At 33.5% G+C, this 17,031-nt stretch overlaps 1 protein-coding gene across 4 annotated transcripts in view; it reads right to left on the bottom strand.

Moving 5' to 3' along the window:
- Positions 1–1,562: 1,562 nt before the first annotated feature.
- The window catches only part of MKL1_1 (kinase mkl1 MAPK-like protein), a 45,364-nt gene continuing 29,895 nt past the window's right edge, over positions 1,563–17,031 (bottom strand). The window contains exons 12-15 of one of the 4 annotated variants that reach the window (XM_051211459.1): positions 12,618–13,094; positions 11,326–11,552; positions 9,967–10,085; positions 1,563–4,190 (exon numbers count right to left, since the gene is read on the bottom strand). Coding sequence is in view for 3 of the 4 variants with exons in the window: in XM_051211458.1 (XP_051071521.1) it covers positions 3,636–4,190; positions 9,967–10,316; positions 11,326–11,552; positions 12,618–13,094 (1,609 nt within the window). In the remaining variant the exon portion in view is untranslated. Of the gene's footprint in view, positions 4,191–6,734; positions 15,242–17,031 lie in introns of those variants that run through there. The other 3 variants (XM_051211458.1, XM_051211460.1, XM_051211461.1) reach the window with 3 other exon arrangements.

Genomic DNA, 17,031 nt, shown 5'->3' with positions numbered 1-17,031 from the left:
TGCTTCGTATGACATTTCTAACTTTAAAAAAGATATATGTTAACGATCAGGTGTCGATTAGCATGAAATTCACTGAACATTTGTGAAGTATTTTTGAAGAGAAATAAATTCTGACACTGTTCGATAATGTGGAGTTATTTGGTGTTTAGTTTGAGATTCTTCTATAAAATACCTTATATGTACTTCCTACGTACATGTTACCACAGGTAAGGTTAAATACAAATGCCATTTACCAAAAGAGGTTCGTTATCCAAGTTAGATTATCTGAATAAGCTTTTGTTTTATACACGATAATTGACTTAGGGAGCATGAAAGCCCACTGCAATCCTGATCCTCAGTCAACATCTACTCTGAGAACTAAGGTGATCAATCCCCTTAAAATGTGTTTGATAAGCAAAACAAATTGAGGAGATTTTTCTGAGGGATTTTGTTCTCCGAGTTGGGTAGTTCGGTTGTCCGACGAAACTCTATCGAAAATCATCAACCGGAGCTATAAATTCTTATATCCGCATGAGCAGTGGCTTGTTATGGAATTCCATTCATAAACGAAACCGACTGATTAAATTCAACAATAGAAAATATAGATTCTTAATTTATTATTACTTACACTTGTGAATTCTTCCCAACGTTGGAGCCAAATGGATCATATCGCTATCATCCACCGATGGAGGGGCTCGACAGAAGGCGGTCGCTCATTCTGTAGCACATGCTTATATTCAGATCATGTTGTAGTGTGAGTAAGTATTTGTCTGAGTTTTACTGAACGTAGGAAAGACGCTGTAAGGATACCACTTAGGGTCCTACTTAATGATAGCCAATCTAAGAATGTATTCAAGGAACAACTAGAAAATCTGTTAGGCCTTCATTCAAGTGATGCCCACCCCGAGACAGCGTGGAATGACATCCAGAAAGCTGTGGAAACAGCGGCGATACCTGCTGTTACGGTAAACCACAAGGTTAGGGAGAAACACTGGATCTCAGTAGCATCTACCGCACTGATAGGTGCTCGAAAACCCATCCCATAATGCAAGAACGCTTTGTATAGATAAATGGAAGAGTGAAATTCGGGTGAAAATTCAAAAGGATCTATTTTATGTCTCATTAGATATTTCATAGATTATAGTTCCACCCTACTGTTTATAAACTTATGAAGGTTAAGGTTAGGAGTTAGAGTGAAAGAACAGTTTTGTGTTATACAAATCTCCTTGACTATCTCCTGTATCACATAAAGTACCATCAGCAGGCATCTCTTGTGCAATGAGTCACATTCACTTTGTAGTTGCATGAAAGATCATTTTAAGTATTTTAGGAACTAGATATAGACAATTTTTAATTAGTTCTCAATAAAGAGTACTTCTCATTGAACTTCGAATTCCGCTCAAAACTCTTCAAGACACCCTAAAATCGGATTTGCTCGTTAGTATAGTTTAATCCTATTTTCTAGTGAACATACACCCTGACATGTCGAGTGATAACTGAATAAATCAATGGTGATAGGTGCATTTACGTATGTACATTTACTATCCCATTGCTAAGTATCATTCAGAATATTATATAAAAGTGAGAAGACTTAATACTTTGGTGGTTACTTTCTCACCTAAATAAACCTCTAAAAACGGAAGTTGAGTAAAGAAATATATTTTTAATCAGTTCCTCATCAAGGCTCTTTACGAATAGTATAAGCTTTACAGTTAATAATCAAATCAATACAAAATTAATGTTGGTTGATCAATTAAGCAATGCTTCCTCTAAAGTAGTAATTACTTAGAAGCTACACAGATGTAAAGGCAAATTCTAAGCTAAGATTATGTAATCGGTTTATTATAAAACTCCGCTATGTAAGAATTAGAGTTGAAGACCTAACCAAGCAGTTGAATGAATATATTTTAACCAGTTTGGCTGGCCTTGTGGACGATGAATTCCAACGAACATGAAACCCAAGCTCAGACCTTCCTGTCGATTATCTCCAATAACTTAATAGGACTTGTTCAAATTAAACGGACATTATCTGAAACTCATAGCTAACATATTACACAATGAAAAAGAAGAAACATTTTCTTGAAAGCAATTCAAAGTAAAATATCAGATTACTTTGAATGACCCTATCATCTATTGTGATTTAATGTAAGCTTGTTTTCAGTTCATACATTCACTGAAAGCAAACAATTTAAATGGATGCAAAAAAAGTGAAAAGAGGTAGTCGTTATACACTTTTAGTGTGAAAAACACACATATATACATACACGTAGGAGAAAAAGTTGTAGGAATGACAAATAATAATTTTACTGGACCAGTTTATAAAATACTGATTTTGTACATAATTCTGAAGTGATGCAGTAAATCACTAAAACAGGATAAAGTATCATATTATTAAAATAACAAGAAAGTATTACATACGTTGGGTGTATTTTTAATTGAAAATAGTGTATGATGCAATTCGTTAGTGTGCGTTCTTTTTCGCAAACATATACTTGTTGATTAGTTGCGCCAACCAGAAACAAGCTGTCGTAAAAGTACAATTTTGAATAGGTAACAAAATGAAAATAAAGGGAAACAAGATATATTTAGGAAAATAATGGTTAGTCTAAGTAAATTACAATATTATTACTATTAATATTGATGCTAACACTAAACAATTGAATATACATAAATACAAACAAGTATGGGGCTGAAGTGGTTCTTTTTTTCCTACAAACAAAAATCACTATTGTTATAATTAAGATCAAGTAAAATAACATATGAACAAGGAATTTTGTACCGACCCTTATCTTTCTCTTCCTTTCAATCTTATAACCAATCTGAACAACTGCCAACGGAGATGCTTTAAGTATCGAAATTTTGAACAATGAGAACAGTAAAGGCGGTAGAAACAGGAAAAAAAGAAATACCTTAAACATTCACAATAAAGTTTCATATACACAGAGATTAAATAGATAGATGGATATAAGCTGATAATTCGATAAGGCACGAAAATAACAATTCTAATCATAACTATTATTCACATTATAGACATGTACAAAACTTAGAGCAAAAAGATAAATAGTGTAAATTATAATAGCGACAAGTTTGTGGAATCGTTAACAATATGGTATATTTTATTGATTTTATACAAGATGTAAGCACTAAAATGTACAATAAATAAATATACCTATTGAAGCAGAAATAACAATCAGCATTTATTGAGATCAAAATGTTTAAATAAAATTGATTCAAAAGACTCATTGATAAATTAATGTGTAGCATTTACATTCAAATGTTGATATATATTCCTATAGATAAATAAAGATATTTCAACTGTCATAATAAAAAGAAAAATTACGAAGGATAAGGGGAAGAGAGAAGAATAACGTGAAACAACTAATTCAAGCCAAAATAATATAGAGTTGTTATTTGTAATGTAACTATAAAAATAAAAACATATTACGAATGTACTCTCGAATGACAAATACACATAAAGAGAAACCGAGAAAGAGAGAGTATCAGAATCACATGGATGTAAGTAAATAAACTCATTGAAAGACATCATTGGTTTGAACTCAATTAAATGTGAATTTGATTGGACATTAATAAGGTGACAACAACAAGCATAACAGAAAGAATAGGTCTCATCACTGTCATCATTACAACCTGTGCAATTAAGTACCTATTGACCAGTTTAAATTTAATGAAACAGGAAATGATAAAATCGATGAAAAATCTGTATTGGTTGTTGTCGTTGTTGTTGTATCCATTAATTCAGCAACACTTAAGCTGGGATTATTATTGAATGACGATGATGATGACGACGATGTCAATAAAATATCCGTTAGAAATTCTGTAGTTGGTTGCCGTATATGATTTTGTGAAGTCGACCCGAAATTTATCATTGAACATAAGTGAGATGATGATTTATCAGTACAATGTAGAAATCCGACACGTTTACCATTAGTATTAATATGATCAGTAGTAGTACTGAACACATTTGATGAACCACTTTTCTTGACAGATAAAATTCTATCTGCTGCATGAGATAAATTAGACCATAATAACGGATGGGATTGAGGATTCATTTCATTTCCATGATTATTGAACATAGTAGTAGAAGCAGTAGTGGGAGTTAATGAATTGGATGACGGGATACATGTTTGAGAATTAAAAGTTGGATAATGTAGAAAATTATTAGATTGTAAATTAGATGGCGATGAACGATGCTAAAATAATCAAAAAAATAAACGGAATTAATAAATAAAAGTTAGAAAGTACGCAAGACACAAATAAACAAACAAATGATAATAAAAATAAAGTCAGAACAAACATGGATGCAAAATAATATGAATTCATTATATTTCGTGGTTTCTCATCAGCTGCTTATAACCAGATATATGTTAAAATTTTACATTGAGGTAAGATATAGTGTGAATCAATTGACATAAGTGAATGAAAAGAATTAGAATGACAAAGGTTGTCAATAATAACTATATATATATATATATATATATATATATATATATATATATATGCAAGAATAGGTCGGCGGTCATTTGGTGTTAGAATAAAAAAATATGAGGGGTGAGTGATGTAATAATTGATAGTCTAAATGCTTTCGACAAATTCATGATCTCGTTTAATATCTCATCACTCTTCACAAAGATCCCTTTGGAAGAAACGAAAGTATAATATGTGAATATCCTAACCTTCTGTCTTTACCAATCCACGAATTTAAAAAGCTCCTGTTTCTGTGTACCAAAAATATACAATTTCAATTTAACAGTGTGTTGTACCGCCAAATTGATGGAGTAGCTATTTGAGTCCAATTCTGGCCGACATATTTATGGGAAACCTGAAACACAGGAAGCCCAAGCAAGCAAACGATGGAACTATACTCTACTGTAGTGTAAAATTTGGTCGATAGACGAACCCACCAATAATAAAGTGAAACGCCCACCACCACATTAACTCCCTTTGACCTTGTGCGATTGTATCTCTTTATTAACCAATCACAGTTTGATGTTTATCGTAAAACAATATTTGCTTTAATTCACTTGATATTGTTTTACTTGAATCTTCCAATTGATGTTTTAGGACTGAAATTGATCAGTCTGTTATGGGCATATGTGCATACTGTGCGTATGACTCGATATTGCCTTAATTTACAAGCATTATGCTAGCCACTATCCATCTTTGCTTATAATATTTGCTTTGTTGACTCATTTTTACTATTCTCTGGCTACTGTTCGGTATGTTATTTGTCTCTGTTTTTCCCTGTATTAATAGACCGTACTGTTTGTACACTAACGATGTTAATTTATGTTTTAGAAAGAGATAAAGTTTATCTAGCCAAATAGCTTGCTTGTTCGGACTTTGGCCAAACCAAGACTCTGTATTCAACGGTCTAGGGAATAGCTCAGAATCAAACCTGTAGGAAATTGCTTCCTAAATGTAGATATATTGATGACACATTTCTCGTCTGCAACAATCAAAAGCATTCCATGAACCTACTCCATCTGTTTAGCGAAGCACACAAGGACATAGATCTTACTATAGAACACGAAGTATAAGGTATATTCCATCTTTTAGATATTGGAATCAGACGAACCTCAGATGGTACATTACAAAGACACATTCACCGCAAAAATACCTGGAGTGGTGTTTATCTCAATTACAACAGTTCCTGTCCAATGAGATACAAAAAGTGTATTGTACGAACCCTTTTTGACCGCGCACGCAAAATTTGCTAAAAGGAATGCCTGGAAGATGGAATTTCTCTCATTACAAATTGCATATGTGAAAATCCATATCCGGCGAAGTTCATTCAAAAATATGCCAAAACCAAACCTCGGACTAAATACGATACAGTTGAAAATAACTTGTTTCTTATACTTGCGCTTCAAAGGAGATGAATTCACTGGAATAATTAATCACAAGCTAAATTCCGCATTGAAAGTGGTTTACACATCAACAAAACTGACGATGCTATGGGAAACGAACTGCTCGTTCAAATAAACTAAAATTGAGAGGTCCTCTTTTCTCGGCAGTTCCAACTGCATTTACCAATTTACATGTACATGCCAAAGAACATACATTGGACGAACTGAGAGAAGAGTATATGTTCGCACTTCCGAGCATATTCCAAAGAAATTGAAACTGAAAGGAGGAAGGGTTCTCAGTAGTGCAATTAGCTCGGCATCTACTTGACACAGGGCATTGACATTCTTCAAGCTTTCAAAATTATTAGCAGACAAAGAAACACAGTTTCTCTTCGGTTTGCCGAAGCAATTGCGATCCAATCTATGTATCCAAAAAGAGATAGTAATAAACTTATTACTACCCTGATAATTCATTTTTTGGTCATTAGTTTTATTTTGTTATATCGCTCTTCCATTACCGAATTCTTATTTTATGTACATTAAAACCATCCCTTCACTCATATACTTCCATTCACTCAATTTTCTTAAATTATGTATTCTTCAAATTCTGTTCAATTATTACGCAACCCATCCTAAGAGTTTTTTTTAATTCCAGGAATCTTGTGTAAACCTTTCATTACCTCTAAAATTATCACAAAATTTACCTTATCTGACTCTGAAGTTCACTCAATTATTACATTACTCACCCCTCATATTTTTTTATTCTAACACCAAATGACCGCCGACCTATTCTTGCATATATATATATATATATATATATATATATATATATATATATATATATATATATATATATATATATATATATATATATATATATATATATATATATAGTTATTATTGACAACCTTTGTCATTCTAATTCTTTTCATTCACTTATGTCAATTGATTCACACTATATCTTACCTCAATGTAAAATTTTAACATATATCTGGTTATAAGCAGCTGATGAGAAACCACGAAATATAATGAATTCATCCACCTGAGCTACAAATCTCCACCATCGATGAATTCATATTATTTTGCATCCATGTTTGTTCGGGCTTTATTTAAATTCATAAAGGGATCTAATTGCATAAATGATAATATATGAAAAAATAATATAAATAGATGATTATCAGCTAGTAATGTAATTAAACTCCTCCTAGAGCACTTTTAGAATTATTGCCGACCCCAAGGAGGAAAGTTCTTTATGGCATTAAGAACTCCATCTTGTAAAACAGAAGATCACCAAAAATATGCTAACCAGAATAAACTAATGATCCCATCTAGACTCTGATCTGGGTGTTCAAGGTTCTTCATATGGAAGAGTTATAACGTCTTATGATGAAAGCTGATATTCTTTGAAAATCACGAGGACCATGTCTATTCTGACAATCAGAACAACAATCAATAGAGATACATGGAATGTTCTCAAAATGTGTTGGACCAGGAAGACCATTGAAGTAGAAATGGAAATGAGAAAATACAATATTGCTCTGCTTGGAATACATGAAACTCATTGGACACAAAATAATAAATTCGGGAGACGCTCTGTCTTATTCTGATTATGAAGAAAGTACCTCACACATACAAAAGATTGTACCGATTCGCTCCAAAAAAAGCACGAAAAGTGCTCAGGGCTGGGAATCTCATATATCCAGGACTATCAAAATATTCTCTAAAACAAATATTTGAGAAGTTACAATGAATGCCACCAATGATGGCAGCGCAGACGAAGATCAGTTCGTGAGAGGCTGGTGTCCATCGCAAAGAGATGTCCAAGAAGAGATCTGATCACGCCAGTGGGGAATCTATACGTCAAGGTCGTGATGGATAACATCGGGGTAAGAAGATATCATAGGGTAATGTGAACTAGGGAAAAGGAACGAGAATGATGAGAGAATGATAAATCTATGTGCTTTCAACAACATGGTTATAGGTGGAACAGCTTCCCCCACAAACGCATGCACGGAGCTAAGAGTTCCACCGGACCACACTAAAGAAAAATAGGTCAACCCCATTTGCACTAATAAAACGTCCAGAAGGTTCATGGTCCACGGAAGACGTAATAACAAATATAAAAGTTGATAAAGCTGGTGGTGACTAAGCTAAAACTAAAGCAAACTAACTGTTGTACAGTTAGACAAACAGCATCACAAAAGTTAGTAAAAAAATCTTTCCCTCGAACTGTTAACAAGATCAGTGAATTGAACGTAGCCCCCAGCAACCCTTTCCAAGTCTTACAAAATCTACTGGAACAGGGGAGCACAATGAGGACCAAATAGAAGGGGATAATGGAGGAATAAATACAACATGCCAGGTGCTGATACCCATGAATCACCAGCGGAAACTATAGATCTCTGTAGACAGTCTGTACAAGATTCGAGAAAAAAACAAAGAAGGGAAACCAATCACTGAGATTCAAAAGTAGTAGAACAGGTAATTGGAACACTTTAAAGAACTCTTGAATAAACCAGCTCCACTATACACAATTAACATCGAAGCAGCACACACAAACCACCCTATAAGTGTTACCAAACTGATGATGGAAGAAATCAGCAGGTCATCAAACAAGACAAGAATGCTAAAGCAGCAGGTCCACACAGCATACTATTTGAGGCACTGAACTCAGATATGGAGGCAACTGCTAAGATGTTCCATGTTCTCTTTAGAAAGATTTACGAGGAAGAACAAATACCGACAAACTGGAAACAGAGATACCTCATCAAGACACCGAGGACACGAAATCTTAGTAAGAGAACAACAGAGGTATAGCACCACTGTTAGTGCCACGTGAAGCTATCAATGTTTTTGTTAAACCAAATGAAAACTTCGGGAACGACTGGCTGAATAGATCATTTGCCAAACAAATCACAACAATCCAAATCATTGTTGATCAATGGGATGAAACTCACCTCTATTCATCAACTTTCTCAACTGTTGGGAAATATTCGACAGGATGCATAGCGAAAAGTGATGAATCTCCCTCGACAATGTGGAGTGCCTAAGAGGATCGTCACCATCATACGGAACTCGTACAAGAAACTGAATTGCAAGGCAATTAATGGAGGAAAGCTCACAAATGCATCTCAAGTGAATTTTGGTATCAGACAAGGCTGTCTACTCTCTCCCTATTCTTAAAAGAAAAGAACATATGCAAACCAAATGAACTATCACCCAACACCAAAGTCGAAATATTCGACACAAATGTTGGGACAGTTCTATTGAAACTTAAAGAACTTTAGTAAACGAGAGTTCAGGTGGGGCAAACCAATTTCTTATTACATGCAAAATTACACAGTACTCTCGTAAAATATGAAAATCGTATATTAAATACACTATTTGCACATCTTCCTTGAGTTGTCCTGTACATACTTCTTCATTCTTTGAATTCGGTTGTCATTCCAATTCCTCTATTTCGCTTTCTGCTCTCTCCAATTCAATCTTCTGCTGACAGGCATTCCACTTCCGACTGGTGTTACATATTACTTATACCTATACCACAAAACTACCACCAACATCATTGAAAAAGTACAGATACTTATAAACAGCTATCTAAGCACAATACTCGAGATCAATCAACCAGAGACCATCAGAAATAGTCTACTGCGGTAGAGAGTACACCAGCCACCAGTTGAGAAGAAAATTACAAAAAGATACTGTAAAAGGATAGGATACATTTTGTGGAAAACTCTATCATAAGGCAACTCCTAACTTGGAATTCTCAGGGAAGAGGGAGAAGAGGCATATCAAAGTATACATATCTAAAACTCCGAGTAATTAAGCACGTTTATTCTCTACATAAAGACACTGTTCTCATTACCAGGAGCTTTTTCAACTCAATTATTCTTCAAATATCATTCCAAGTTTGATAACCAAACAAGGAGAGTGGAAATTTTAATCAAAATCTATAATGATTAAAATGATACTAGGTACGGTTTAGTAGCATGTTTAAAAAAGACTATCATCTCAAATGTTTACAACGTTCAACTAGTTAACGATGTACTCAACAACAACGAAACTACACAAAAAAGAGGGAATACATTACTATAAAATTCACACAACAATTACACCTTACGTTAATAACAGGTATTCTTCCTAAACTATCCGATAACTGAACGGGCAATTGATCTCTGTCCATTGATGGATAATTGATATTCGATTGAACAGTAGTAGTCGGAGAAACAGTACTACAAGCTATTGATCTCATCAAGGCAGCAGGAGGAGAAGCGGGAATAGGAGATGGAGTAGTATTAGCAGTAGAAGTGGTGGTAGTAGTAGTAGTAGTCGTGGACGTAATAACGGGAGAGGAAGAAATAAAAGAACAAGACAATGAAGTAGTGTTATTCCCACTACTTTTATAGTTATCAGTTGTATTTCTAACTGTATGATATGATGCATCTGTAAAATTCATTGTATTATTATTACCTGTTATAGGCATATTTATAATAAAACAGTAACACGATAAGAGAACAAATTATACAATCAACAATCGACATAGTTATTTAAACACAGTTGATTTTTATTATGAAGTATCACGAAAAATTTAACAATCTCTCCTTTTCTTAACCATCTCAAAAGTCATGGGAACTATATTCCATACTTAAAGTACGAAAACGTTGTTTATTAAAGTGTTTCTCAAGACAGCCTTATTAATTAAATACTGTCTTTCATAACACCGAAAAACGCTCATGCACACTCGCATTCCAAAGGGCATGATTAATCCTATAAACAACAGTTGAACATCTATGGAATAAATTGGTGAAACTTTAGAGATGAAAATCATGAATAAGTCCTCAAAAGACCTTTTAAATATGACCGTTTTACAACCGAAAAAATTGGCTAACATATCACTGTCAAACTATATTGCTCTTACTTTAACGCTGTTTAAAACGTCCTCTTTTCAGTTTGCTAATGTTTTGAAATTCCGTATTTTATCGTCTTACGTGAAAACACATAGTTGTAAACATAATCAAACAAGCCAACCCTTCCTTTTGGATTAGACAGAGTTCAGAAAAATAAGACAAATAGGGCATTTTCCCAGTTTATTATTCATGATGATCGATACTACTGAGAGTATATATAGTTATGCTTTAAATAGTTAACTGAATATCAACGATTGTAATTTGTTTCATTCTATGATTGATTTCTATCAACATACTTCTTCCCACCTATCTAGTTCTAACCAATTAGCAGATGGATTAATTGAATTGCAACTTCTGTTCTTACATAAATATAGCGTGTTACCTCCCTTTTCATGACAAAAATGGCAAACTACTGGTAAAAAAACGGCATGTTTCAGGACCTGACAATCTATACAACTTGTTGACCTAACGCATTTCAAACTTCAATAATATGATGAAGTAGTTTCGAAAACGAAAAGATTACACACACGAAAAAAATAATAAATAGGCAAACACTGAACAACAAATCATACTTTGAACTGAGTAAAAATTTGATAAATCATTTGGATTTGTAATGGATATATCATGGTGGTTATTATTGTACAGAGTTGCGTTAGACGAATCAAGATTAGTAGAACCAGTAGTGGTGACGGTATTAGTAGTTAGCATTGATTGCCCAGAAGTATCTTCCACAACACTATTCCATAATTCAAAAAGTATATCTGTAGTCATTGGTGATGGGAGTTGTTCCAGTGGATTACTAACAAGAAGAAAGATAGTAAATAGATATAATTAAGTCCAGATATTTAGTAATTCGTAATTTCTGACTAAACGCTAAGCGAGAATATACATTCTTGGTAAAAAGAATTGATGACGAATGTCCCTTCCCTCCAATAAACAATTTGTCTTCATTGTTCATTCTTCGGATTTTATAATATTAGAATAGAGATTATGTTGACTTATTACATAAATCAATTTTAAAATACCTCAATTAATCTGATTATAGACTCTGATATATTTTCTGTGTAGGACAATGTAATCCATCCGTTTGTTCTTCCAGATGAGTTCGTGATTGATAATGAGTTTGAAGAGTATATTAGGATATATTTGTATATACAGTCAGACTTCCGGTAAGGTCGCATATTCAAAGCTAATAGAATCCAACACTATTAGAATCTATTCCTGAGTTATAAACCATTTCTTACCATCCCAGCCTCGAATCTGAAAGACAAAAATATCAATAATCCTCCCACAGATCAGGCGTAATTTACCTTTATTAATTCGAGAAGGCTTCGTACATAACCAGTTTTGTAGCTCACGATTTAATCAGGGTAGGTTGGCTTTCGATTCCATTCAGTTTCTAGTTTCATGTGTTAGTTCTGGTGATCAACATATCTCGAAATAAAATTCGTAGTTTGACTTGTTTTCTAATGTAAATTTAGTGTCTAAGTGGTGTTTATCGAATAAACCATGGATGCTTTTCAACCATAGTTTACATCGATTACATAATATCCAAAAGTACACCGATACACATTAACACGATGATCCTTTATACAGATTACATCAATTCACATGCCGATATGATGAAAGTTCTAGTTGTATTTGCAAGTAATACTATTAACATGAGGATATGAAATGAACAAGCCTTAACTTCCCCTTTAAGAAACAGGACAACAAAAATAATGGCTTAAATACTCGTTGATTTTAAACAGCATTAACAGAGGATGTATTGTTTCACAGACTTATTTGTCAAAAAAAACATTACAAAGATAAAAATTATGGGAACATGTACAACAACAAAAGAAATAATTCATTTGTTACTTACTCATATGCACAAGATTTCAAATGACCAGAAACAGGTGAATTTTGCAAGTCAGAACAAATCTGTTCATCATCATCTTCATCACAGTGATGATTCAATATATCATTATTGTTTAGTGTTAATTGTTGTTCATGATTAAATAATTCATGACTACTACTATTATTATTACTACTAGTAGTAGTAATGTCCGTAAACTCAACACTTCCGTGATCATCAAATCTTGACTCAGGTGTCATAGGATAAGAATCAGAAAACATTTTTTCCGGTGTTTGTAATGTATTACACGTAGTATAATTCGTTGTATGACCACAACTCGATTGCTCAAATAAAAACGAACTAGAATTAGTTGACAAGATTGATTCTGTATTGGGTGAAGATAAACTATTTGTTAAAATTGAACCACCAAGTCGTCTTAAATAAGAATTTAATAAATTTCGTTCAATTTTGAAATCAGAACTGGACGAATCGTTTGATTCAAAACTGAAACGAAATGTAAAACAGGTACCAAATACTTAAGTTAGCGAGTCGAATTGTAAATGAACGAGTCGAGTAAATATTTTAGGCTAAACACCAGAACTAATCTTTATGTAGAATTTTATCGACTCAGTTGAGCGCAAATTTAAGTTTTGAACGAAAGTAACTCTAGGTGATTATTACTGGGTTTCAGTTCATGAAGGTTTTGCATCATTTTATTTATTGTAGACCACCCACTTTTTAGCAAAAAGATCGCCGACTTCAGTGGTGATCGAATACCTACCCGCAACACCGAACCCGATAACTTAAACGTATGCCAAACAATTGTAAATACCATCCTGTTTTGTGATTCATACTATGGAAAATACCGATTAGATGAGAGTTGTATAGTTGGTCAGACATTTTGAAGGGGATTGAATGTAACTTTAATCTGTGGTCTAAAGTCAGGTATTTGGATAACATCCAAGTTAGTAAAAATGCATAGAATAAGGTATTTGGTTTGATTTTTAACAACGCACTATCATTTTGTAGATACTGATCCAGTATAGTTCACTAGTTCTAATTGGAATAACATTTACACAAAAATAATCCACTAGTATTTAATGATACACGATTCAAATACATAGAAAAAACACATAACATGGTGGCGACGACGATAAGATATGATGCATGATAATCCAATGGATAAAAATATGCATCGCTTATATTCAGTATATTCTAAGTGATTATTGCAGTCCAGTGCATATTTAAAAACTTTGAAGAATTGGTGAAAATAAGTAGTCGAACTTGTGAATTCATCTGTCGACTCACGAATACAATAAAATATTTGTTAGTTCGGTTTTAACACATCGTAGAGAATAAAAATGCATGCTAGAATGAGCAATTTAGTTTAGAAAATAGCCAACAGATAACTGGCATTCGTATATACTGATTTAAAGTCAAATGAATAAGTGATCTTACAGTTACATGTACCATAGAGATGGTCACTTTTAAATCCCAATTTTCACAATGATCAATAGTTTAGGTTATAATAGCTGTCTATCTACATGAATAACCATAACTGTAATTCCTATTGAACTGCTTTCAAATCTGACAGCTACGACGGCATATTTTTAAATTCATTTACTAATACTATTTCTCTTCTTCAATGGACTTCAAAAGCAATTCCTAGTTTGACCTCTTAATTACATACAAAATAGGAATAAATTCTCAATCCTAGAATTCTACATGATTAGCGTAACGTTGACATGGTGAAGCGCTTACTTAACTACTAAAAGGTTTTTAGTGTGTTAGTATACTATTACTTCTGGACGTGATCAATTTGTAAGATACTTCTCGTATTACGTCGAAATACTTTTCATTGGGTTCGCTTACCGTTATTTGTTCTGGTATATGCACCACTAACGAAATATGATTTTTTTTAATAAATATGAGAATTGAGTTACTAAGATTGTTAATCGTTAAAGCAATTATTGAATAATCAATCGTGTTGTACTTAAGTGTCAATTGCCTTGAATTATTCTGACCCTGATTTCATACCTTTATTCAGCTACTGATGGTAGTAATGTGATTGAAATTTCCGTCGAAGGGTACTTCCATGAATTATCTCATATTCTGTAAAAATAGGATGCAAACTACTGAACGACAATGAAGGACGTTTTGATTTTACATGAGTAACACCTTACATTATTTTATAATGCACACGAGAACAATACATGTTCATGGTGATCTACATTATCTTTTATGGACAATAACTGTCAACATATTTGATTCACGAACGACTGTCCTCCTTTGTCTCACACTCTTGGTAACCTTCAACAATCTCCAATGATCGTCAGTAATCTAAAGGTCGAGACCAAGATCTGAGAATTTTCAAGCAAGTGAAGAAACTAATCTTGTGATCAGTAGGCCGAATTTCAACGACTGATATCTTTTCAAATTGCATCAGAGAACGGATTTGTTGTCTTCTGATATAGGGTGACTTACTGACATAAAGTTAAATAATTTTTTTCTAAAGATTGATCATGAGTGCATACCTCGTACAGATTTCGTGGACAAGGTGAATAAGCACCTTAATTAGTATTTATCGTACATTATTATAATCGTGAACAATAATTATTTCCAAATAAAATTTTAATTGACTTATGTGAAATACAAACTAATCAACTCTATCTACCTATCTATTGTGTTTAGGACATATACATATGTATATATACATAGCAAAATTTACTAGTACAATCAATCTAAATATTTCTTTTAAAATATACAAAAAATAACCTAGAAATCCATTGATAGTTAAAAAGAGATAAAGAAAGCAAAATAGAGATAATCTGAATAATTTTAATGAGTACATATATGCAGCAAATGTAGTTAATTGTACAATGAATATTAATTCACTAGCTGAAACCCAATTTTAAAATATCAACAACCACTTTACAACAAAGAACACCATTTTAATCCCTAATGCACTGAAGGTTTACTAATAAAACTTTATGATTCAAAGTCACCAAATTATAAAGTTTAAAAATCCACCCTAATAAATGCTTCGGTTTATTTAGCCATTAGTTGATTGTATCAAAAGCTTGTTTACTTGGTAAATAATGATTTACATCAGTTAATTAAGAATTACTTATTAACCAAACCTATAAACTGTCCTTTTGCTGCATTCTGCTTTTATTCTCACTCTCTCTGATTTTGATAAGTAATAGTGCTTATATTCTGAAAACACAGATATTTCTATATCATTATTCGTTATACTATCACGGCCAACGAGTTGTAGATTAAAATGTGTGCGACTGAATGATTAAAAAAACACATGCATACATTTTGTTATTCGTTAAAAAAAATTTTATTTCCTTCTAGTGGATATTGAAAGCTTAATTAATTAATGTCTGTCAGTGTATATATGGGCGCTTCTTAAGCAAATGTCACGATTTTGTATGAATATAAAAAGTGTTTAGCATTATTATATACGATGTGCGTCTAACTCTAAGTGGCGATTCTAAAAACTAAGTCTACATGCGATCCAGTGTTGATGTTCCATTGAGACTAGAATCTTTAGTAAAATATTATACCTATTGAATACGTTACAGTTATCTAGATCGAGTAATCTAGTGGATATGATTCTTTGACAACATCGGTAACGAGGTACACTCAGCTAATAAATAATAAATACAACGAAACGTATATTCTTGATTTCATTATTAGCCCCCAAATGCCCTGGTATGGCCGAAAGCATTTGGTGGGGGGAGTTAGCTCTCCCTCTCGAAATGCTCTCACATGGCCACATTTATTTATTTATTTGAACACATAAATATTGGTACAAGGGGGTACGAGATACATATGCGCCACACAATCATAATGGGAATGGGAAGAGATAAAGAATGTAAGGTGAGTGTAAAAAAAAAAAGAACAATAACGACCACAAATTAGTGTATGGTGGTGAAATAATAATAATGGGGGAAACGGAAAGGTACAACCAGAAAGAATTATTTCAGTTAAAAAAGTTACGGTCACTTTTTATGAAGAAAATTACAGCAGGATCACCACTGGCTTCTATTCTGGGCCATATCTGATAACGTCTCTAGCCACTGTGTTGCATCATCCGTTGGACCTCAGCCAGGGTGTCGAGAAGGACCAACAGAAGCCAGTCCTGTGTAGCTTTCTTTCATACCACTACACCATGTCATACACTGACCACCCCTCTGCCCTTTCCAACCAGTCCTAGCGTCCGCGACGTGGAATTCTCTGGGACGACATTCGTAGAACATGTCCAAGCCACCGAAGTCAGTGTTTCAAGATGGTGACACCAATTGAATTATCGTTTCTGTGCCCGAACACACGATGCCGAACCACTGCACTACTAAAATGATGCTGTCACTGGATGTCAGCAATCCTTCGGAGACAACAATGATCACAAGCATAGAGCGAAACTGCTCTCACC

This window comes from Schistosoma haematobium, chromosome ZW, assembly GCF_000699445.3.
Source record: "Schistosoma haematobium chromosome ZW, whole genome shotgun sequence".
NCBI classification, from domain to species: domain Eukaryota; kingdom Metazoa; phylum Platyhelminthes; class Trematoda; order Strigeidida; family Schistosomatidae; genus Schistosoma; species Schistosoma haematobium.
This window is presented reverse-complemented; position numbering and strand designations above follow the sequence as displayed.